This window comes from Podarcis cretensis (assembly GCF_951804945.1).
Source record: "Podarcis cretensis genome assembly, chromosome: 2".
Taxonomy (NCBI): Eukaryota; Metazoa; Chordata; class Lepidosauria; order Squamata; family Lacertidae; genus Podarcis; species Podarcis cretensis.
In genome coordinates this window covers 121,819,213-121,837,313 of record NC_137171.1, presented here as the reverse complement: position 1 = coordinate 121,837,313, position 18,101 = coordinate 121,819,213, and the positions used below count along the sequence as shown (strand labels likewise).

Below are 18,101 nucleotides of genomic sequence, written 5' to 3'. Positions count from 1 at the left end.
CCAACCCCCGGCAATTTAGGAATGATATTTGTGCTTCAAACGCTGGGTCCTGCCTCCTTTACCTGCCAGTGGTGCCGGAAGAAAGTCCAGAAAGGGGAGTCCATGTAGCGCAGGTCAGCTCCACTCAGGAAAGCGTGGCGGTGGAGGAAGGAGAGGTGGGCCATATCCGCTCCGTTCTCTGGGATCTCCTGGCATGGAGAAAGGACAGAGCTGCCTGGAACTCTGAAGAGCCTCTGCCAGTTGGAAGGGGGCCCCCAAAGGTCATCCAGCCCAACCCCCACTCAAACATCAAATAATAATAATAATAATAATTTATACCCCGCCCTTCCCTGTTCAAAAACTGGATGGCATCCAAGATGGGCATTCAACCTCTGCTTCAAAACAAAGGAGACTCCACAACCTCCAGAGACCCTTCCAAGGGGCTGGCTTGGTCTTAAACAGCTTCCCCCCCTTTTTTTACCAATGAAATTTATTATTATTATTATTATTATTATTATTATTATTATTATTATTTGCTATTTTCCACCAATGATATTATTATAAATAATAACAATAATAACAATTTCATTTCTATAGCACTTTATATCTTAAAGGAAAAAATCGCCAGGCTGTTGACAACCCATTAAGGAATCAAATCCAACGGTCCAGAATAAAATAATTTCAAGCTTCAAGGAAATCTCCCATTGCCAGTTCAGTGCAACAATAAAGGTAAAAAAACCAAAATTCAGTCCTGCTGGACTTTATAACATAATTGTAGAAGACAATTTTGAGCGTGCCTTTCCAAAAATAGACAGTTGCCTTCATATGTTTTTAACATTAACAGCCACAGCCCAGTATCCCTGAAGGAGAGTCTCCACCCCCATCACTCAGCTTGGGCACTGAGGTCCAGCACCAAGGGCCTTTTGGCAGTTCCCTCACAGCGAGAAGTGAGGGTACAGAGAACCAGGCAGAGGGCCTTCTCAGTGGTGGGACCCGCCCTGTGGAATGTCCTCCCTTCAGATGTCAAGGAAATAAACAACTACCTGACTTTTAGAAGACATCTGAAGGCAGCCCTATTTAGGAAAGTTTTATCGTGTTTTTAATATTTTGCTGGGAGCTGCCCAGAGTGGCTGGGGAAACCCAGCTAGATGGGTGAAGTACTAATATATTATTATTATTATTATTATTATTATTATTATTATTATTATTCTGCTCTGCATGGGCTTCCCCTCCACACACTCTCCAACCCCGCACAAATCCTGCCACTGAGCCTTACCAAATGCCACCATCAGATCATACCGTGACGCCTGCCCACCCCCTCCCTCGGGACCCCCGACTCATCACAGTGCCCTGCCTGGCTGTGCCCCCACAAGCACCTCAATGTGCACGTTGACAAAGTGTTCGGTGAGGCCGCGGAAGGGGCACGGGCGCGGCAGGAACTCCTCGCGGTCAGGGACTCGCCACGTCGGGTCGATGCCGTCGCAGTGGTACCAGACCAGGACCATGTCGCTGACCTCGCACGACGGCCACACCTTGATCTTGGCGAATTCGGGCACTGCGGGGAGAGGGAGCGGGCGTCAGAGTCAGCCCAGGAGGACCCGTGTCTCCTGATTCAGATGAAGGCCAGAGAGCTCAGATGAACCAAGCTATACATCCGTGTTCAGCGCTTCCGGTGTGCTTGCGAACTGATATGGAAAAATCCTGGGGTGCGGATATACTGGGGAGCCACTCCCCGTGGGTCCCTTTGGTCAGCAAAAGAGGGAGTCACCAGCCAAGTTAAAGGAGCAAAATGGCGGCCAGTAAACCTGATCTCTAATTGTTGCAGGAAGGTTCAAATCACACCAAGAGTAGGAACTTCAAGCATAGGGTTGCGTGAACTTTTTAAGACCTCTCCCCATTTCCCATAACACATTCATCAACAGCATCATCGAGACATCACAGATATGTCAGTAGAAGTGTTTGGTGTGTTTGGAAGGAACAGGAAGCCCCGACAATAACGGACTGGCATGAGAATTTGCTACAAGAATTTGCTGAAATGGTGCAGTTAACAAATACCCTGAGAGGCAATTCAAAACAAAAATTTATGGAAAAGTGGGATAGATATAAAACATATGTTCAAAAATGCAGTAAAGGTTCGCTGTCTGTGCTAGCATTTGATTGACTTTGGAGTGAGACGAGTTGAGAAATAAGACTAAGAGCACATATTGATATAGGAATGCATTAGAAAGATACATAATATGTATTAGAAATGTATTAGAAAAATCTGTATTAGAAATATGTATTAGAAATAATAAGAGTACATTCATTTGTAAAAAAGGAATATACAATGGGAAAGACAGGGAGTCTATTGTGTTGGTATGTATATGATTTTGGGGGGAAATTTTGTTTTTGTTTTTTCTCTTTGTTCTTTTTTGTTTGTTTGTTCCATTTTCCTTCTAGGCATATAAAATTCATATATCATTTATGTATACATGTTGGAAATTATATTATAGTAAGTCCTGTAACGTAATATGACAATGTTTAACGATGTAATATAAGAATGTTAACAAATCAATAAAATGCAAATTCAAGAAAAGAAAGAAAATAAGTGTTTGGTGTGTAGAAACATGAGCATAGCAAGCCAAGTGGTAACCCAGTGCGGAATGCCGCTTTGCCAGGGCACTGCCGAAGCTGCGTCCTCTTGGGAGCCATGGCTTTTGTCTGTCCGTCTCCCTTCCTCCTCAGCTCACTGTAAAGCGGCAAAGCGGGAGCCGCTTGCGGTGAGGCGGGGGGGGGGGGCCGGCTCGCCGTAAGTGGCTCCTGCTGGCAGCGGAAGGATCCCAGCCCCACCCGTATGGCGCTCCAGCGGCGCCGGTGGCAAACCGCTATGTACAGCCCATGTGTGGCGTTGCTACGCACTGTGCGTGCGTGCGACACTGCGCATGCATTGCATGTAGTGGTTTGCCGCTGGCACCGCCCAAGAGCCGTACAGACCTTGGCGGGATCCTCTGCTCGTGGCTGCAGTTGCGAACGGAGGATCCTCCACATGTGCGGCGGTGGCGGCACGATTGCGGCTCGCGCCCAAGCCGGGGGGGGTGGCATATGGGCCACTTGGCCCGGGCCTCCGAGCCTCGGTCAGCATATTTACCGTATTTTTCGCCCTATAGGACGCACTTTTTCACCTCCAAAAATGAAGGGGAAATGTGTGTGCGTCCTATGGGGCGAATGCAGGCTTTCGGTGAAGCCTGGAGAGCGAGAGGGGTCAGTGCGCACCGAGAGCGAGAGGGGTCAGTGCGCACAGCGGGAGGCGCAGACACTGTCCCCCTCCTCCAGCCCCGCAAGCTCCCAGAGCGATGCCAAAGCTGCACGCTGCTTCGGCATCGCTCTGGGTCCCGTTCTGGGGGCTGGGGGAAGGGGGAGCTCAGGCTTCCCCCACCCCAGCCCCGCGCCTGGGGGGGAAATCATTTTTTCCCTTTATTTCCCCCCAAAAAATCTAGGTGCGTCCTATGGGCCGGTGCGTCCTATAGGGCGAAAAATACGGTATCTATTTTTTCCATTTTGTCTTTATATGCAGATACGGTTCAAACCTTGAAATAAAATGATTTGTCAGCATAACTTTTGTGAAAATTATTTATATACTTACTTATAAGACTTCAGTTATCCCCAGGGTAAAAAAAAGGGGGGCACATTATCTACCTGGCCTGGGCCTCTGCCTGGCTCTGCAAGGCCCTGCTCACGCTGCTGCGCCCAGACCGGGACAGCAGGGCAAGCACCCCACAGATTCCCACTATGTTACTCTCCCAAACATGGAACCCGGGGAGCACTGCCCCCCCCTGCCCCCAACTTGCGACGCCACTGCCTGCCTCCTCCCACTCAGCTGCCCTACAGCTGAGAGACAGGCAGCGGGAGGACCATTTGGGCCGCACAGAGCCTGCACGCGGTGGCTCAGGCATGCAGCAGGCTCCACGGTGAGTGCCACCTGGCATTTTGTCACCCCCCTCAGTGGTGACACCCAGGGCAGCCCGCACCCACTGCACCCCCCTTCCTCCGCACCTGCCTGCTTCCCAAGAACAATAAAAGTATTTCTATATAGCCCTAGCAGCAAGGCTTTCCCCACAATTCTCCTCTGAAAGTATCAGGGTTCCATCCACCATCCCGATGGGTTTCTGTCTGGGGTTTGTGCTCCCTTGATCACCTCCTGCCTCCTATTGTGAGGCTACATTGCCACCTTATGGAGGGGCAAGGAGTGTGTGACCTTATGCTTGAGGGATTATGGAAGCAGGCAGAGCCCTAGATTCCCCTCCTCCAGAGGAGTCATTAGCCGTAGGAACCAAGGAAATCCATCAAACCGTTGAATTTTGGCGATTATTAGATTTTATGTTGGATGGTCAGGGGAAACAGTACCACACATGGTATCTGCTTTTGCCACAATTTTGTAGACTGCTTTTCTGAGCCTCTTTGCTGTTGTGTATTACGGTGCCTGTGTCAAAGGTCATTGCCCTGGCCTTAGTTTGAGGCTGTGGTGGGGACTTGGGATTTTGGGGGAGTCATTTAATTGCCCCCCCATTCCTGGTTTTAACAGAACCTTTGCTTATCTTCAGGGGTTTCTGCTTTGCCTGGGCCCACATGGCCTTGCGCCCCCCTGTGAGGGCTGCCCCCCCTTGGCCCCCAAAGTGCTGAGCCGCCCCTTGTCTTCCAGGCCCCAGGTGCGAAACACGTTCAGGGTTCAATGAGATGGGCAAAGGCGGCTCACCTTTCTCGGCATACGGGATCCTGACACACTTGCCGCTCTCTCCATCGAACTGCCAGCCGTGGAACGGGCACTCAATGCAGCTGCCCACCACCTGGCCTCCGACACCCAGGTTGGCGCCCAGATGAGGGCAATAGGCATCCACCACGAAAACTTTCCCATCCGAGTTCCGGAAGACGGCAAACTGCTCCCCTGCCGGAGGCAAAGAGAGAAGGCAGGATGAGGCCCAGGGAGCTAAGGCTGGCTCTTCTCTCAGCCAGGACGAAGAATCTGATTCTCAACCGAGTGGGGGGAGCCCAAAGAGAATCCCTAGATGCAGTGGCGTAGCGTGGGGGGTGCAGGGGGGCTGGCCGCACCGGGCGCAACATCTGGGGGGCGCGCGCTTGCACTCGCAGCTCTCTGCCCCTACTAAAATCCACGAGTTAGGGGGCGCAAATTACTTGCCTTGCCCCGGGTGCTGACAACCCACGCTACGCCACTTCCTAGATGTAATGTTGCCATATTTCATAAAGTGAAAATCCAGACACAAAAGTTGGGCAAAGTTGGAGAGGGGGTAAAAATGACATTTTTACCAATTTAATAGGAAAATTGGGCTGCCATGTTCCCAGGTTTCCCCAGACATTTCAAAAATTCCACCTGGATGGCCATCCAACCTCTGCTTAAAAGCCCCCAAGAAGCGAGAATGATTTCTTCACTCTTTGTCAAAAGCAATGGTAAGGCAAAGAATTATAGACACCGAGAGACAACAGGACTGCTTCAGGTGCCCCGACTACAAAATTGTAGAAATCAAGAGAGATATAACTGTACCAGCAGCATATCTCTTTTTTCTTGTATCCAAAAATGCAAGAAGGGCTTTCACACTTGCCAGAAGCTCGGCTCTGCCCTTGCCAGTCTTGGAAGGATCCTTTAAAAAAGTCCCATATGACCAGAGAATTTGCGCCTGTCCATTGGGGGATATAGGAAGCCCTGAACACATATTTTTTTAGATGTCCCTTTTACAACGGGGCACGTAGAGAAACCATTGACCCCCTGCTGGTGAGGCTTGCAAAAATTCGGTAAAGCAAAAATTTGATCTTCTCCTGTTAGGCAAAGACCACAAGGCGACCCGGATTGTCGCCAGATTCGGCGCACCGATCTGTAGGCGCAGACCATCCCCCGATTCAATCTAGTTTGTTAAGAAAATTCCCAAACCCGGATCCACGGGCGACTTTGGGTCATTTCTCTAAGGTAGTCTATTTTAAAGTTTTTATGTGTTTATATGCCTATCGCACTTTTAAACTTAAAATCCACTGTTGTATATTGTTTTAAATGTTTGTTTTGCTGCTGGGATTGTAGTTCCATTTGCGTTTCTCAAGCTGGTCTCTGACCGTAATAAATTTCATGTTCATGTTCACTCTTTGTTGCTGAAGTTGCACTCAGCTCTGTCCTCTGTTTTGGTGGCTCATGTGAAAGGGGTCTAGGAGCGTCAGTGAACCACAAGCTTATCATGAGGCAGCAGTGTGATACGGCAGCAAAACAACAACAACAAACTAATGCTATTCTAGGCTGCATCCACAGAAGTCTAGTGTTCAGATCCAGGGAAGTCATAGTCCCACTATTCTGCCTTCATCAGACCACATCTGGAATACTGTGTCCAGTTCTGGCCACCACAATTTAAGAAGGACGTTGACAAGCTGGAACCTGTGTTATGGAAGGCAACAAAGGTGGTCGAGGGTTCGGAAACCAAGCCTTAGGAGGGAGCTGGGTAAGTTTATCCTCAAAAAGAGGAGATAAGATCGGCATCTTCAAATATCTCAAGGGCTGTCACATGGAAGATGGAACAAGCTTGTTTTCCCCTGCTCCGGAGGGTAGGACCCAAACAAATTGATTCAAGTTGAAAGGAAGGAGACTCTGGCTAAACATCAGGAAGAGTTTTCTGCCAGGAAGAGGAGAGTGACCTCTCTCCTTCCTTGGAGGTTTCTAAGCAGAGGTTGGATGGCCAGCTGTCATGGATGCTTAATTGAGTTTCCTGAAGTGCAGGGGGTTGGACTAGATGACCCTTGAGGTCCCTTCCAGCTCTATGGTGGGAAAGGAAAGCTGTTTGAAAGGGGTGACTTAAGGAGAAGAGTCCCGGAATGAAGAAAACAGGATTTCAGCCTAAAGCCGTAATTTGGGCAAATGCCCGATTTAAACAAAAGAGAGGCTGTTGCAAAAACGAGGCGTGGAAAAATCTCGCATCCACTTTGCTTGTGTGACACCCGGCGTATGATAAGACGCAGCTTCACGGTTGGAGAATATTCCCTAGAGCAAAACGCAGCTTGTTTTCTCTTGCTCTGGAGGGTAGGACTCGAACCGACGTCTGCAAGTTTTATCCAGCTCTGTGAAGAGGAGTGAGTCCGGGTGGGGCCAAACGAAGCCCATCCTGTCTACACAGTGGAGAAGCAGGGAATAAAAAGCAAAGTCTGCTATGCTCCATGGCTAGATATAGACTCATGGAATGGTTGGAAGGGACCCCACCCTGCAACATGCAGCTGTCCCATACGGGGATCAAACCTGCAACCTTGGCGTTATCAGAAACACACTCTCACCAGCTGAGCATGAGGATCTTAATCTCAGGGTCGTGGATTCAAGGCAAAAGATTCCTGCATTTGAGGGGGTGGGCTAGATGACCCTTAAAGGTAAAGGGAAAGGGACCCCTGACCATTAGGTCCAGTCGTGGCCGATTCTGGGGCTGCGGCGCTCATCTCGCTTTACTGGCCGAGGGAGCCAGCGTACAGCTTCCGGGTCACGTGGCCAGCAGGACTAAGCTGCTTCTGGTGACCCAGAGAAGCGCACAGAAACACTGTTTACCTTCCCGCCGGAGCGGTACCTATTTATCTACTTGCACTTTGACGTGCTTTTGAACTGCTAGGTGGGCAGGAGCAGGGACCGAGCAACGGGAGCTCACCCCATCACGGGGACTCGAACTGCCGACCTTCTGATCGGCAAGTCCTAGGCTCTGTGGTTTAACTCACAGTGCCACCCGCGTCCCTGCAGATGCCTTAGGTCCCTTCTAACTCCACAATTCTAACAGTCTGTTACTGCTATGCTTCATACGGCATAAAAATCCAATCAAACAGCTCAAAAACAGCAAGAGTAGCCGGCCCGATGCCTCTGGGGAGCCCAGAATTGTGCAGAGATGCATAGCTTCTCCGGAGCGCAGAAATGACTTTGGATACGAGCTGCAGAATTCAGCTTTAAATAATAATAATAATAATAATAATAATAATAATTTGATACTGTAAATTTAATTGTAAAATTAGTAAAACTTTCCTAGAGCGCCATCTGTTGTGCAATGCAGGGGGTGGGACTAGATGACACCCTGGGGTCCCTTGACAATTCTGGGCTTCTACAATGCTGGAGAGCTCGGTTGGTTAGAGTGTGATTGTTGACAAGACCAAGGTTGCAGGATTGATCCCCATATTGGGCAGCTGCCTCTTCCTCCCTAGCAGGGGCTTAGACTAGATGACCCTCAACATAGGAGCCAACTATGCTTTGGCCCCCACAATCAAATATTTTAGGACCCCCCCCCCCAAGTTGATAAGCATTGCCATTCAAACTGTGTTGTGTACGTTTCCGAGCACAATTCAAAGTGTTGGTGCTGACCTTTAAAGCCCTAAACGGCCTCTGTCCAGTATACCTGAAGGAGCATCTCCACCCCCATCGCTCTGCCCGGACACTGAGGTCCAGCGCCGAGGGCCTTCTGGCGGTTCCCTCCCTGCAAGAAGCCAAGTTACAGGCAACCAGGCAGAGGGCCTTCTCGGTAGTGTTACCCTCCCTGTGGAACGCTCTCCCACCAGATGTCAAAGAGATAAATAACTACCAAACTTTTAGAAGACATCTGAAGGCAGCCCTGTTTAGGGAAGCTTTTAATGTTTAATAGGTTATTGTATTTTAGTGTTCTGTTGGAAGCCACCCAGAGTGCCTGGGGAAACCCAGCCAGGTGGGCGGGGTATAAGTAATATATATTATTATTATTATTATTATTATTATTATTATTATTATTACTACACACTGCATCATGTGGTCCTGCGGCCCCCCCCCAATATTTTATTCAAGTTGGCATCCCTCCCAATTCAATGATTAGATGCCAGAGGTTTTCCACCTTTCTGAGTCTTCTTCCTCCTTCTTTGGCCTTAGCGGTGACTCCGAAATAATTTTTGAGTCCACAGCTCCCTTGACCAACTACATCCTTTCTGCTGCAACTCTGTGGGGCTCAGGAGCCCAGTTTTATCCCCCCTTGGTTGCAGAGCCAGCAGCCCCTCACCCCTTTTTGAACACCCTCCCTTGTGGAGCATTCCCTCAACCTCTTCTCCTCTTCCCTCTCCTTGCGAGTCCTCTGCTGCTGCCCCCGCCTGCCCCAGAGAGAGGTGCCCCCTGGCACTGCCCCACAGGAGCCTGGAAAGAGGGTGCCCCCAGCCTTAGTGGCCCAACGGAGACTGGCCAAAGAAGAATGTGAGGCTGGCACCTTGGGTGGCAGCAGCGGGCCTTGCCAGGTTTGCATGGCACAACGGCTCTCCTTCAGCACTGGGTACTCAGCTGCCAGGCAGGCATTGTACACAGCAGGCACAAGGAAGGCCAGCATAGAGCCCGCCTGCCTGCCCGGCCTCCCACTTGTCTGTCCATTCCCAACAGCAGTGGCTGGCGGACTGGCTTGCTGGGCTCCCTCGCCCGCTTGCTTGCTTACTCTGAGGCTGCCTCAGCTCCTGGCACCCAGCACCCCCTGGCCAGCCCCAGAGGCACCTTTCGCCTGCAGAGCTTGCAGCCAGGGCTGCTGCAAGAAGCAGTTGTGCAAGCCTTTGGGAGGCCAAGACGCGAGAGGGCGTCAGAGGAGGGAGGGAAGGAAAGGGGGACAGAGGCCAGGGTTGCCCGCAGCACCCCTCACCATCCTTCAAGGCACCCCAGGGTGCCAGGGCAAACTGGTTGAAAACCACTGTTATATATATCATACCCTCCAACATTTCTCCAATGACGTCTCATTCCATAATGATAATTTTACTACGCATTAACACACCACATATCTTACTGGCCTGCCTCAGCCACTCTGGGCAGCTTCCAACATATATAAAGGCATAATAACACATTAAGCATTTTAAAAACTTCCCCATATAGTCGGACCTTGGAAGTCGAACTGAATCTGTTTCGAAAGTCCGTTTGACTTCCAAAACGTTCAGAAACCAAAGCGCAGCTTCTGATTGACTGCAGGAGCTTCCTGCAGGCCAATCGGAAGCCATGGCAGCCCTGTTGGACGTTTGGCTTCCAAAAATAGTTCACAAACCGGAACAGTCACTTCCGGGTTTGCGGCGTTCGGGAACTAAAACGTTCGAGAACTAAGCTGTTTGAAAACCAAGGTATGACTGTACCTTCAAACGATTCGGGAGTCGGATAACTCCGTACCCACCCCACCCCCATTTTTCCAGTGAAAATAGGGACGTCCAAAGGGAAAGCGGGACATTCCGGGATCAAATTAGAAACCGGGACGGCTTCTCTAAATCAGGGATGTCCCTGGGAAATAGGGACACTTGGAGCTTGTGCTGGATTTACAAGCAGTGTGAAGATCTGGCTGGGAGCAGAAGGGCCTGCTAAACTGGACTGCAGGAATCTCATTTCTCAAGGTCAACCGGGGGAAGTTTTTCCATCTGAAGCCACTGCCCTCGGCCCAGCCTCATCCATGGGGGGGGGGGGGCAAGCAAAGGAGCCAGAAGGGCTTATCAGCACCCAGGGACAGCCTCTTTTCCCGCTGCACAGACCTCATGCCACATCCTGCCCACAGAATCCCAGAATTTTCAAGTTGGAGGGGATCCCAAAGGTCATTTAGTCCAACCCCCTGCAAGCCAGGAATCTTTTGCCCAATGTGGGACTCAAACCCACATTGCTTAAAAAAACAACCTGGGTCTAACTGACCCCACTGGAGTAGTCTGACTCAAATTGATTCGTTTTTGGTGGTGTCTTTTTGGACAATCCCAAAGTTTTGAGAGTCAGCAGCGCTGAAACTGCCAAGGCGGAGCAACATGGTAAGTTGGCCGCTCTGCCAAAGAGCGCTTAAATTGTCTCAGAAATGATCCGGTTAGGAAGCTCTCTGTACGTGAATATGTTCCCTGGAAAGACAGAAGAAAGGATAATCGGGCCCCATATGGGGCAGAAGATTCTTGCCTTGCAGGGGGTTAGACTAGATGACTCCGGAGGTCACTCCCAACTTGATAATTATAGAATTCTATAGCTCAGTCGGAAGAGCAGGAGTTGCTGAATCTCAGGGTTGTGGGTTCGAGTCCCGCGTTGGGCAGAAGATACCTGTTTTGCCAGGGGTTGGTCTAGATGACCCTGGGGGTCCCTTCCAACTTGACGATTCCAAGGCTGAGCAGGGCGGAGGGGGAGGTGGTCTGCCTTTGGCATGCTGCTCACTTTGCCAACCTGCTTTTCTGGCTCTGCTGCACGGAGTGAGGAACTGGAGAAAGGGTCAAGCAAAAGCCGTTGAGAATGCCTCCGCTGGGGTGGGGCAGCCGGAAACTCAGTATGGGCAGTGGCGGACTGATGTTTCGAGGTGGTCCAAAGTCCCACCTGTGGTGGGGTCCCCTTCGCAAGCAGCAACAAGGCCAGGGTCACCCCAGCTTTCCCAGGGTTCTTCCAGGACAGATCGCTCCCTTTTCCTTTTTAAAAAAACTGTTACATCTCAGTCAACCCAAAACAGAACTGCTTGATGCAAAAGACGGCTGCTGTTCGAGAATCCTAGAGCTGTCGTGTTGGAAGGGACCCTGCGGGTCATCTAGCCCAACCCCCGGCAATGCAGGAATCTTCAGCCCAACGAGAGACTCGAACCCACGTGGGTCAGAAATGCGAGGGTGAAGCCTCTTTGCTGTGGGCCTTGTGGGCTGGATGTTGCCTTCTGAAGCCTGCACCAAGCAATGGAAACCTCCTGCCCAGAAGCTTGGATTCGCTTGGACATTTGGGTGGAGACTTTTAATCTCCAGGTTGTGGGTTCGAGACCCACCGGGGAGGCGAGTCCTGCGTCACAGGGGTTAGACTAGATGACCGGCGAGGTCCCTTCCAACTTGACCATTCTAGGGTTCTATGAAAACAGCAGGCTTGGAAGGGATCTGAGGGTCATCCAGGCCGCCCCCTGCAATGCAGGAAGATGCAGCTATCCTTTATGGGGATCGCACCTGCGGCCTTAAAGGTAAAGGGTAAAGGGACCCCTGACCATCAGGTCCAGTTGTGACCGACTCTGGGGTTGCGGCGCTCATCTCGCTTTACTGGCCGAGGGAGCCGGCAAACAGCTTCCAGGTCATGTGGCCAGCATGACTAAGCCGCTTCTGGCGAACCAGAGCAGCGCACGGAAACGCTGTTTACCTTTCCGCCGGAGCGGTACCTATTTATCTACTTGCACTTTGACGTGCTTTTGAACTGCTAGGTGGGCAGGAGCAGGGACTGAGCAATGGGAGCTCACCCCGTCGCGGAGATTTGAACCGCCGACCTGATTGGCAAGTCCTAGGCTCTGTGCTTTAACCCACGTTCCACCTGCGGCCTTAGATAAATTCTCACCCTTTCTTTCACATTAGCTCCCAGTTCAAGTGTCGATTGCTGAGTCTGGGAGTGGCACAAAACTAGGACAAAACTTTGGCATCCGTTTAGAGTCCATCATCAGACAAGGTTGGCTGCTAGGGTGTCAGCATGTCACCCTGGTTTACCCCATTGGTGGGGCAGCACACCATGTTCCCAAGCCAGCGCACAACTAGAACATCGATTTGGAGGAAAGTCAACATTTCTGGGTGACACCTTAATGAAGCTGACTTGAATCTGCTTTCGGCCGCAGCCCCTAAATGCACACGCTTTCTTCCTTATTGCGATGGGCTCTTCTCGGTCATGGGTTCGAGCCCCTCATTGGGCAAAAAAGTCCTGCCTCAAGCGGGCTGGACTAGATGACCCTGGGAACCCCTTCCAGATCAACAATTCTTCGATTGCAAAGCCAAACAAGGCGGCAAGGTCTTGCTTTTGACATGCTGCACACTTCCACAACTCGTTTTTCCGGCTCTGCTGCACTGGCTGGGGAACTGGAGAAAGGTTCGTTCTGAATCCTTTAGGAATGCCTCCGCTGGGGTGAGAAAGCCAGGAGCTGGCCGCTCCGTGAAGAAGGCAGCAAAAAAGGAGTCTGCCAAGGTTGCAGGTTCGATCCCTGTAAAGGACAGCGGCACATTCCTGCCTCGAAGGGGGGTTAGACTAGAGGACCCTCGAAGTCCCTTCCAATTCTGCAATTACACGGAATACAATACGGAGAGCGCCAGAGACCCGCCAAACTCATCTTTGTTTGAAAAGGCCTGGGAGAAAGTGGGACACCGAGATAGCTCCGTCAGTAGAACACGAGGCTCTGAATGCCAGGGTTGTGGGTTCGAGTCCAGACTTAGGCAAAAGATTCATGCTTTGCAGGGGGTTGGAATTTTTCCAAGGTCCTTATCCTTTCGATTGTATGAGAAGCTTTTACACATATCCAACCGAGAGCTGGTGTAGAGGGAAACTTGACCTTCCTTGCTGACGCGAGATTCCCTAAGGAACACATCCCCGTGTGGAGATTTCTGGGTGCCAGGTTAGCGACCGACATCTTACCTGGCTGCTCCCTCCAGCTTTCTTAAGCAGATAAGCAAAAGAGCTTTTTTATGACATTTATATCCCACCTTTATTCTCCAAGGGTACATGGTTCACTTCCTTGCTTAGTTGATCCCTACAACAGCCCTGTGGGGCCGGCTCTCAGGTTCTGCTCCGACCCTCTAGCCCAGGGGTCAGCAAACTTTTTCAGCAGGGGGCCAGTCCACTGTCCCTCAGACCTTGTCGGGGGCTGGACTATATTTTGAAAAAAAATAATGAACGAATTCCTATGCCCCACAAGTAACCCAGATATGCATTTTAAATAACTGAACTGAATGATAAGAATAAGAAATGTCACTGCAAAAAAAGGAGAGAGGTGCCCACACATTTTGTGGTGGGGATCACAAGCCAGGTTTAAGGTGCAATTATCATAGAGTTGGAAGGGACCGAAAGGTCATTTAGCCCAACCCCCTACAATGCAGGAATTTGGTAATTAGCTTATGTATCTCAGTTTCTAACAAAGTCTTCTTCTGGCTGCAATATGTGGTCTACCTTACTGGGTCTGTTTTTTAATACTTACCGAGGTAGGATATGTGATCAGTAAATAGGTAAAAAAATTACCACTTCTAAGAGCTGATGGTTCGCAAAAAAAGAATTTGAACTATTATTATCTTATTTATATGCTTCCTGTCTGACTGGGTTGCCCTAGCCACTCTGGGCGGCACCCAACAAAATATTTAAAACACAATAAAACATCGACCATTAAAAACTTCCCTGTACATGGCTGCCTTCAGATGTCTTCGGAAAGTCAAATAGCTGTTTTCTGAAGGCTTGCTCAGCTTTGCAGTAGGCACACAAAAACACACACCCTTTTGTGACTGGCCAAATGGATATTGAGGCCATAAAGCCTTCTGGCAACACCGCAACCCAGTTATTGCAAACAACTCGCCAAGTAACTCGCTACAAAAGGCAAACGGCTCGCTTTGTTCCTGGTTTGATTAAAGGGTGTATTGCCGGCAATTGTGGGTGAGTCGACGAAAGAAGCTCTTACAACGAGACTTGGCAAGGTTTGAGTTTCCTCAACATCTCCAAGGCCACCAGTGGGATGAAGAAGACGCGGAGCTCTGTGTAGGCAAACAGCATTGCGAGTTTCTGAAACAAGGAGCAACGAAGAGAAGAAGTGGGAAAAGAAAATTGCCCGGCTTCTGGCTGGGCTGCTCCAAGTCGGGCAGAGAAAGGAGTTGGCAGTGGGTGCCAGGAGACGGCAAGGGGCACCCAGGTTTTGTTACCTTGTACGCCAGTGTTAGAAACTGAGGTGTGAAAGCCTAGGTTAAACCTAGGTTATGGGCGCATCAATAAAATATAGTTTTAATACAAAGTTGAAAATGAATGAACTGCAGCTAAAATATTATGTTCCTTTTTCACATGGTCTAATCCTTCCCCTGCCCACATCCCCGAATCTTCTTAAGAGGGTCTTTTCTCCAATGTTCAGAGAGTAGCTGGAAGTGGGGAGGCAGAAAATGGTCCTCCTTTCCTTCCACTCTGCAGTTTTAATCTGAAATCTTAGGCGCAGCACTGCGCCCAGAGCTCAGAAACTGCCCACGCTAATGAAAGTCCCTGTCACAAAATGCAGCTAGGACAATGGGAGTTTTGAACACTGCTGTACGCAAATTGTAAAAAAATGTGGTAGTTTGGCGATGGGCAGTGCTAGAAATTCAGACTTAGAAGCTGATCGCCAAATGGCACCTTAAACCTAGATTGCGGTTGCCACAACAGAGTACCTAGGCATCATTTTTTCCTACCAATGAAATTTATTATTATTATTATTATTATTATTATTATTATTATGCATTTCCAGTGTTGGAAACTCAGATATATAAGCTTAAATAGCACCTTAAACCTAGGTTGCGATAGCCACAACAGAATATCCAGGTGCCTTTTTTTGAGGTGAAATATATTATTATTATTATTATTGGTATTGTTATTCATTGCATTTCTATACTGTTTTATATTTTAAAGAAAAAATCTCCAAGCAGCTGGCAACACATTTAGATGTCAAATAAAACAATCGGAATAAAACAAATTCATGCTTCAAGGAAAATATTTCAGGTCACTTTGCTTTGCCTATATTTATTTACTTACTGAATTTATAGAGCTGCCCCAGCAGAAGGACTCTAGGAAGGCAGTGGGATGTAGTTAGAGTGTGGTTAGAGTGTCAGATGAGGAGCTGGGACATTGGGGTTCAAATTCCTCCACTCGGTCCTGAAGCTCACTGAGTGACCTTGGAGTCAGTTGAAGCCTCTTCACCTACCTCGCAGGGTCGTTGTAGGTATTAATTTGGGGGGGGGTGACTGGGAGTGGCCGCCGAGACCACATAACACTGGTCTTGAAAGACCTACACTGGCTCCCAGCACGTTTCTGAGCACAATTCAAAGTGTTGGTGTTGACCTTTAAAGCCCTAAAGGGCCTCAGCCCAGTATACCTGAAGGAGCGTCTCCACCCCCATCGTCCAGCCCAGACACTGAGGTCCAGTGCCAAGGGCCTTCTGGTCCCTCCCTGTGAGAAGTGAGGTTACAGGGAAGCAGGCAGAGGAACTTTTCGGTGGTGGCACCCACCCTGTGGAACACTCTCCCACCAGATGTCAAAGACATAAACAATTACCTGACATTTAGAAGATGTCTGAAGGCGGCCCTGTTCAGGGAAGTTTTTAATGTGTGACATTTTAATGTATTTTTTAATATTTGTTGGAAGCTGCCCAGAGTGGCTGGGGAAACCCAGCCAGGTGGGCAGGGTACAAATAATAAATTACTATTACTAACCATGTACTCTTTGGAGAAAAAGGTGAATAAAGCTCTTCTGCTTCACTGCTTAAGAAAGCTGGAGGGCCCAGCAAGATGGAGATGTCAGCCACCAGCCTAGCATCCAAAGGTCTCCACATGGTCGCAATCGGACCTGCGCCAGTCGCAAAACATGCCTTCCACCTGGGGAATTTCTCGTACTGGCGATGGGGTTTGGGCAAAGCTTAGCAGGGAAGGGAAGGGGCAGCGACACCCCTCCTAGCCGCTGCCATCACCCTCCTGCCCTCCAAGTTCCCCCCTCTAATTTAACTCTTTAAAACAAACAGGGCAGCTCTTTTGGGCTGGGAGCCAATGAGAAGTTCCTAAAACAGCCTGAGACCGGATTCGAGTTTCCTGTGTAGACAGGATTGTTTGGAACAGTTTCAGTTGCAGGAGGGTACCCAAACCTGCAGTTCAGAGGACAAAAACTGAATAGGGATGTGCATTTTTAAAGAAAAATTGTTGGCCTCTGAGCGCTGCCTGTCAGCACCCACTGATTTTGTCTTTTCTGCTAAACGCATCTGCAAAGTGCTGGCAGCGAGGAGGAGGAGAAAGGGAAAGTCATGGAAATGTAAAACGGGAAGGGGCACCAAGGGTCATCTAGTCCAACCCTCTGCAATGCCGGAATAAACTCAGCTAAAGCATCCCTGACGGATGGCCATCCAACATCTGCTTGAAAGCCTCCAAGGAAGGAGAGTCTGCAAACTCCAGAGGGAGACGGTTCCACTGCCAAACACCTCTTACTATCAGAAAGTTCTTCCTGATGTTTAGTCGGAATCTTCTTCCTTGTAACTTGAAGCCATGGGTTCGAGTCCTACCCTCCAGAGCAGGAGGAAACAATCTTGCGCCATCTTCCATGGGACGGCCCTTGAGATAGTTGAAGATGGCTATCATGTCTCCTCTCTTTTGCAGGTTAAACAGACCCAGCTCCCTCCCAAGGCTTGGTTTCCAGACCCTTGGCCATCTTGGTTGCCCACCTTTGCAGACGGAGAGCAGAATTTAAGATTCCGAGCATTCGAGTTGCCACACACACACACACACACACACGCCAAAGTCACACCTAGCAACTCCAGAGGGTCGTCTAGCAATGCAGGAATAAAAAGCGTTTTGCAAAATGTGCTTCCCTTAGTATATATTCTCGCAGGTGCCTCAGAAGATTCTATTGACTGCGGTCTTTTCTGGGTGTAATTGGAGTGTTTTGTTTTTTTTCTTCAACAGAGGTTGTCAGCGATTCTTGAGCTGAGATTCCTGCCTTGCAGGGGGCTGGACTAGAAGACCCCGGGCTCCCCTCCCTGTCAATCATTCCGGGATTTTATAGCTGTCATTCCTGACTCGCAGCAGAGACTGTCGCGTCATGGAAAGCCTCTCCGTGGAAAGGAAGGCAGAAAGAGTTCCCCGCAGCTAGCAAGCCACCTTTCAGAGACAAAGCTACCACCGACCCTCGTGGGGTCACCCTGGATTCCTTTCCTGGGGGTGGAATCCCGAGGCCGGCGCCTGGCAGGGCTTGCCAGCAGCACTTATCAGCAGGATTCCGGTGTGCGCTTTTACGCGCAGCTGATTCTGGTGCGCGCTCGGCATGGCTCCACTTCCAAGCTGCCCGCACTTCTTCCCGCGCCGCAATCTGCCCATGCTCCGGAACCCCACTTACCCAGCGCAGCCACGTTGCGCACCTCTCCGCGGGCCAGCTGCGCCGAATCCAGCAGGCGGAACCAGCCGTTGGGGTAGACGGGCGGCAGCTGCCCGAGCCGCCGGCTCCTGCGCGCTCGCCGGGCCGCCTCTGCGCGGCTGCACCCGGCTTCGCCCGCGTAGCCCACCTCGTCCGGGCCGCGCAAGAGCCGCAGAGGGCGCAGCGCCAGCCACGAGAGCAGCAGCACCCCGAGCAGCACGATCCAAGCCCCGGGATCCGCGGAAAGCAGCGCCCCGAGAAGCCACTCGCGCAGAGCCATCGCGCCCCACCTGCC

The 18,101-nt window shown here is 50.3% G+C and overlaps 1 protein-coding gene and 1 long non-coding RNA gene across 2 annotated transcripts in view; one reads left to right on the top strand and one right to left on the bottom strand.

Annotated features, from left to right (window-relative positions):
• LOC307209179 overlaps nucleotides 1-2,499 on the top strand; it is a 15,834-nt gene extending 13,335 nt beyond the window's left edge. The window contains exons 2-3 of the long non-coding RNA XR_013835385.1: nucleotides 577-708; nucleotides 1,902-2,499. This is a non-coding gene — a long non-coding RNA (uncharacterized lncRNA). The remainder of the gene's footprint in view (nucleotides 1-576; nucleotides 709-1,901) is intronic.
• The window catches only part of LOC307208640 (cholesterol 7-desaturase nvd-like), a 23,265-nt gene extending 5,164 nt beyond the window's left edge, over nucleotides 1-18,101 (bottom strand). The window contains exons 1-4 of the mRNA XM_079963464.1: nucleotides 17,789-18,101; nucleotides 4,712-4,900; nucleotides 1,356-1,534; nucleotides 63-188 (exon numbers count right to left, since the gene is read on the bottom strand). Coding sequence (XP_079819590.1) covers nucleotides 63-188; nucleotides 1,356-1,534; nucleotides 4,712-4,900; nucleotides 17,789-18,086 — 792 coding nt within the window. The 5' untranslated portion in view covers nucleotides 18,087-18,101. The remainder of the gene's footprint in view (nucleotides 1-62; nucleotides 189-1,355; nucleotides 1,535-4,711; nucleotides 4,901-17,788) is intronic.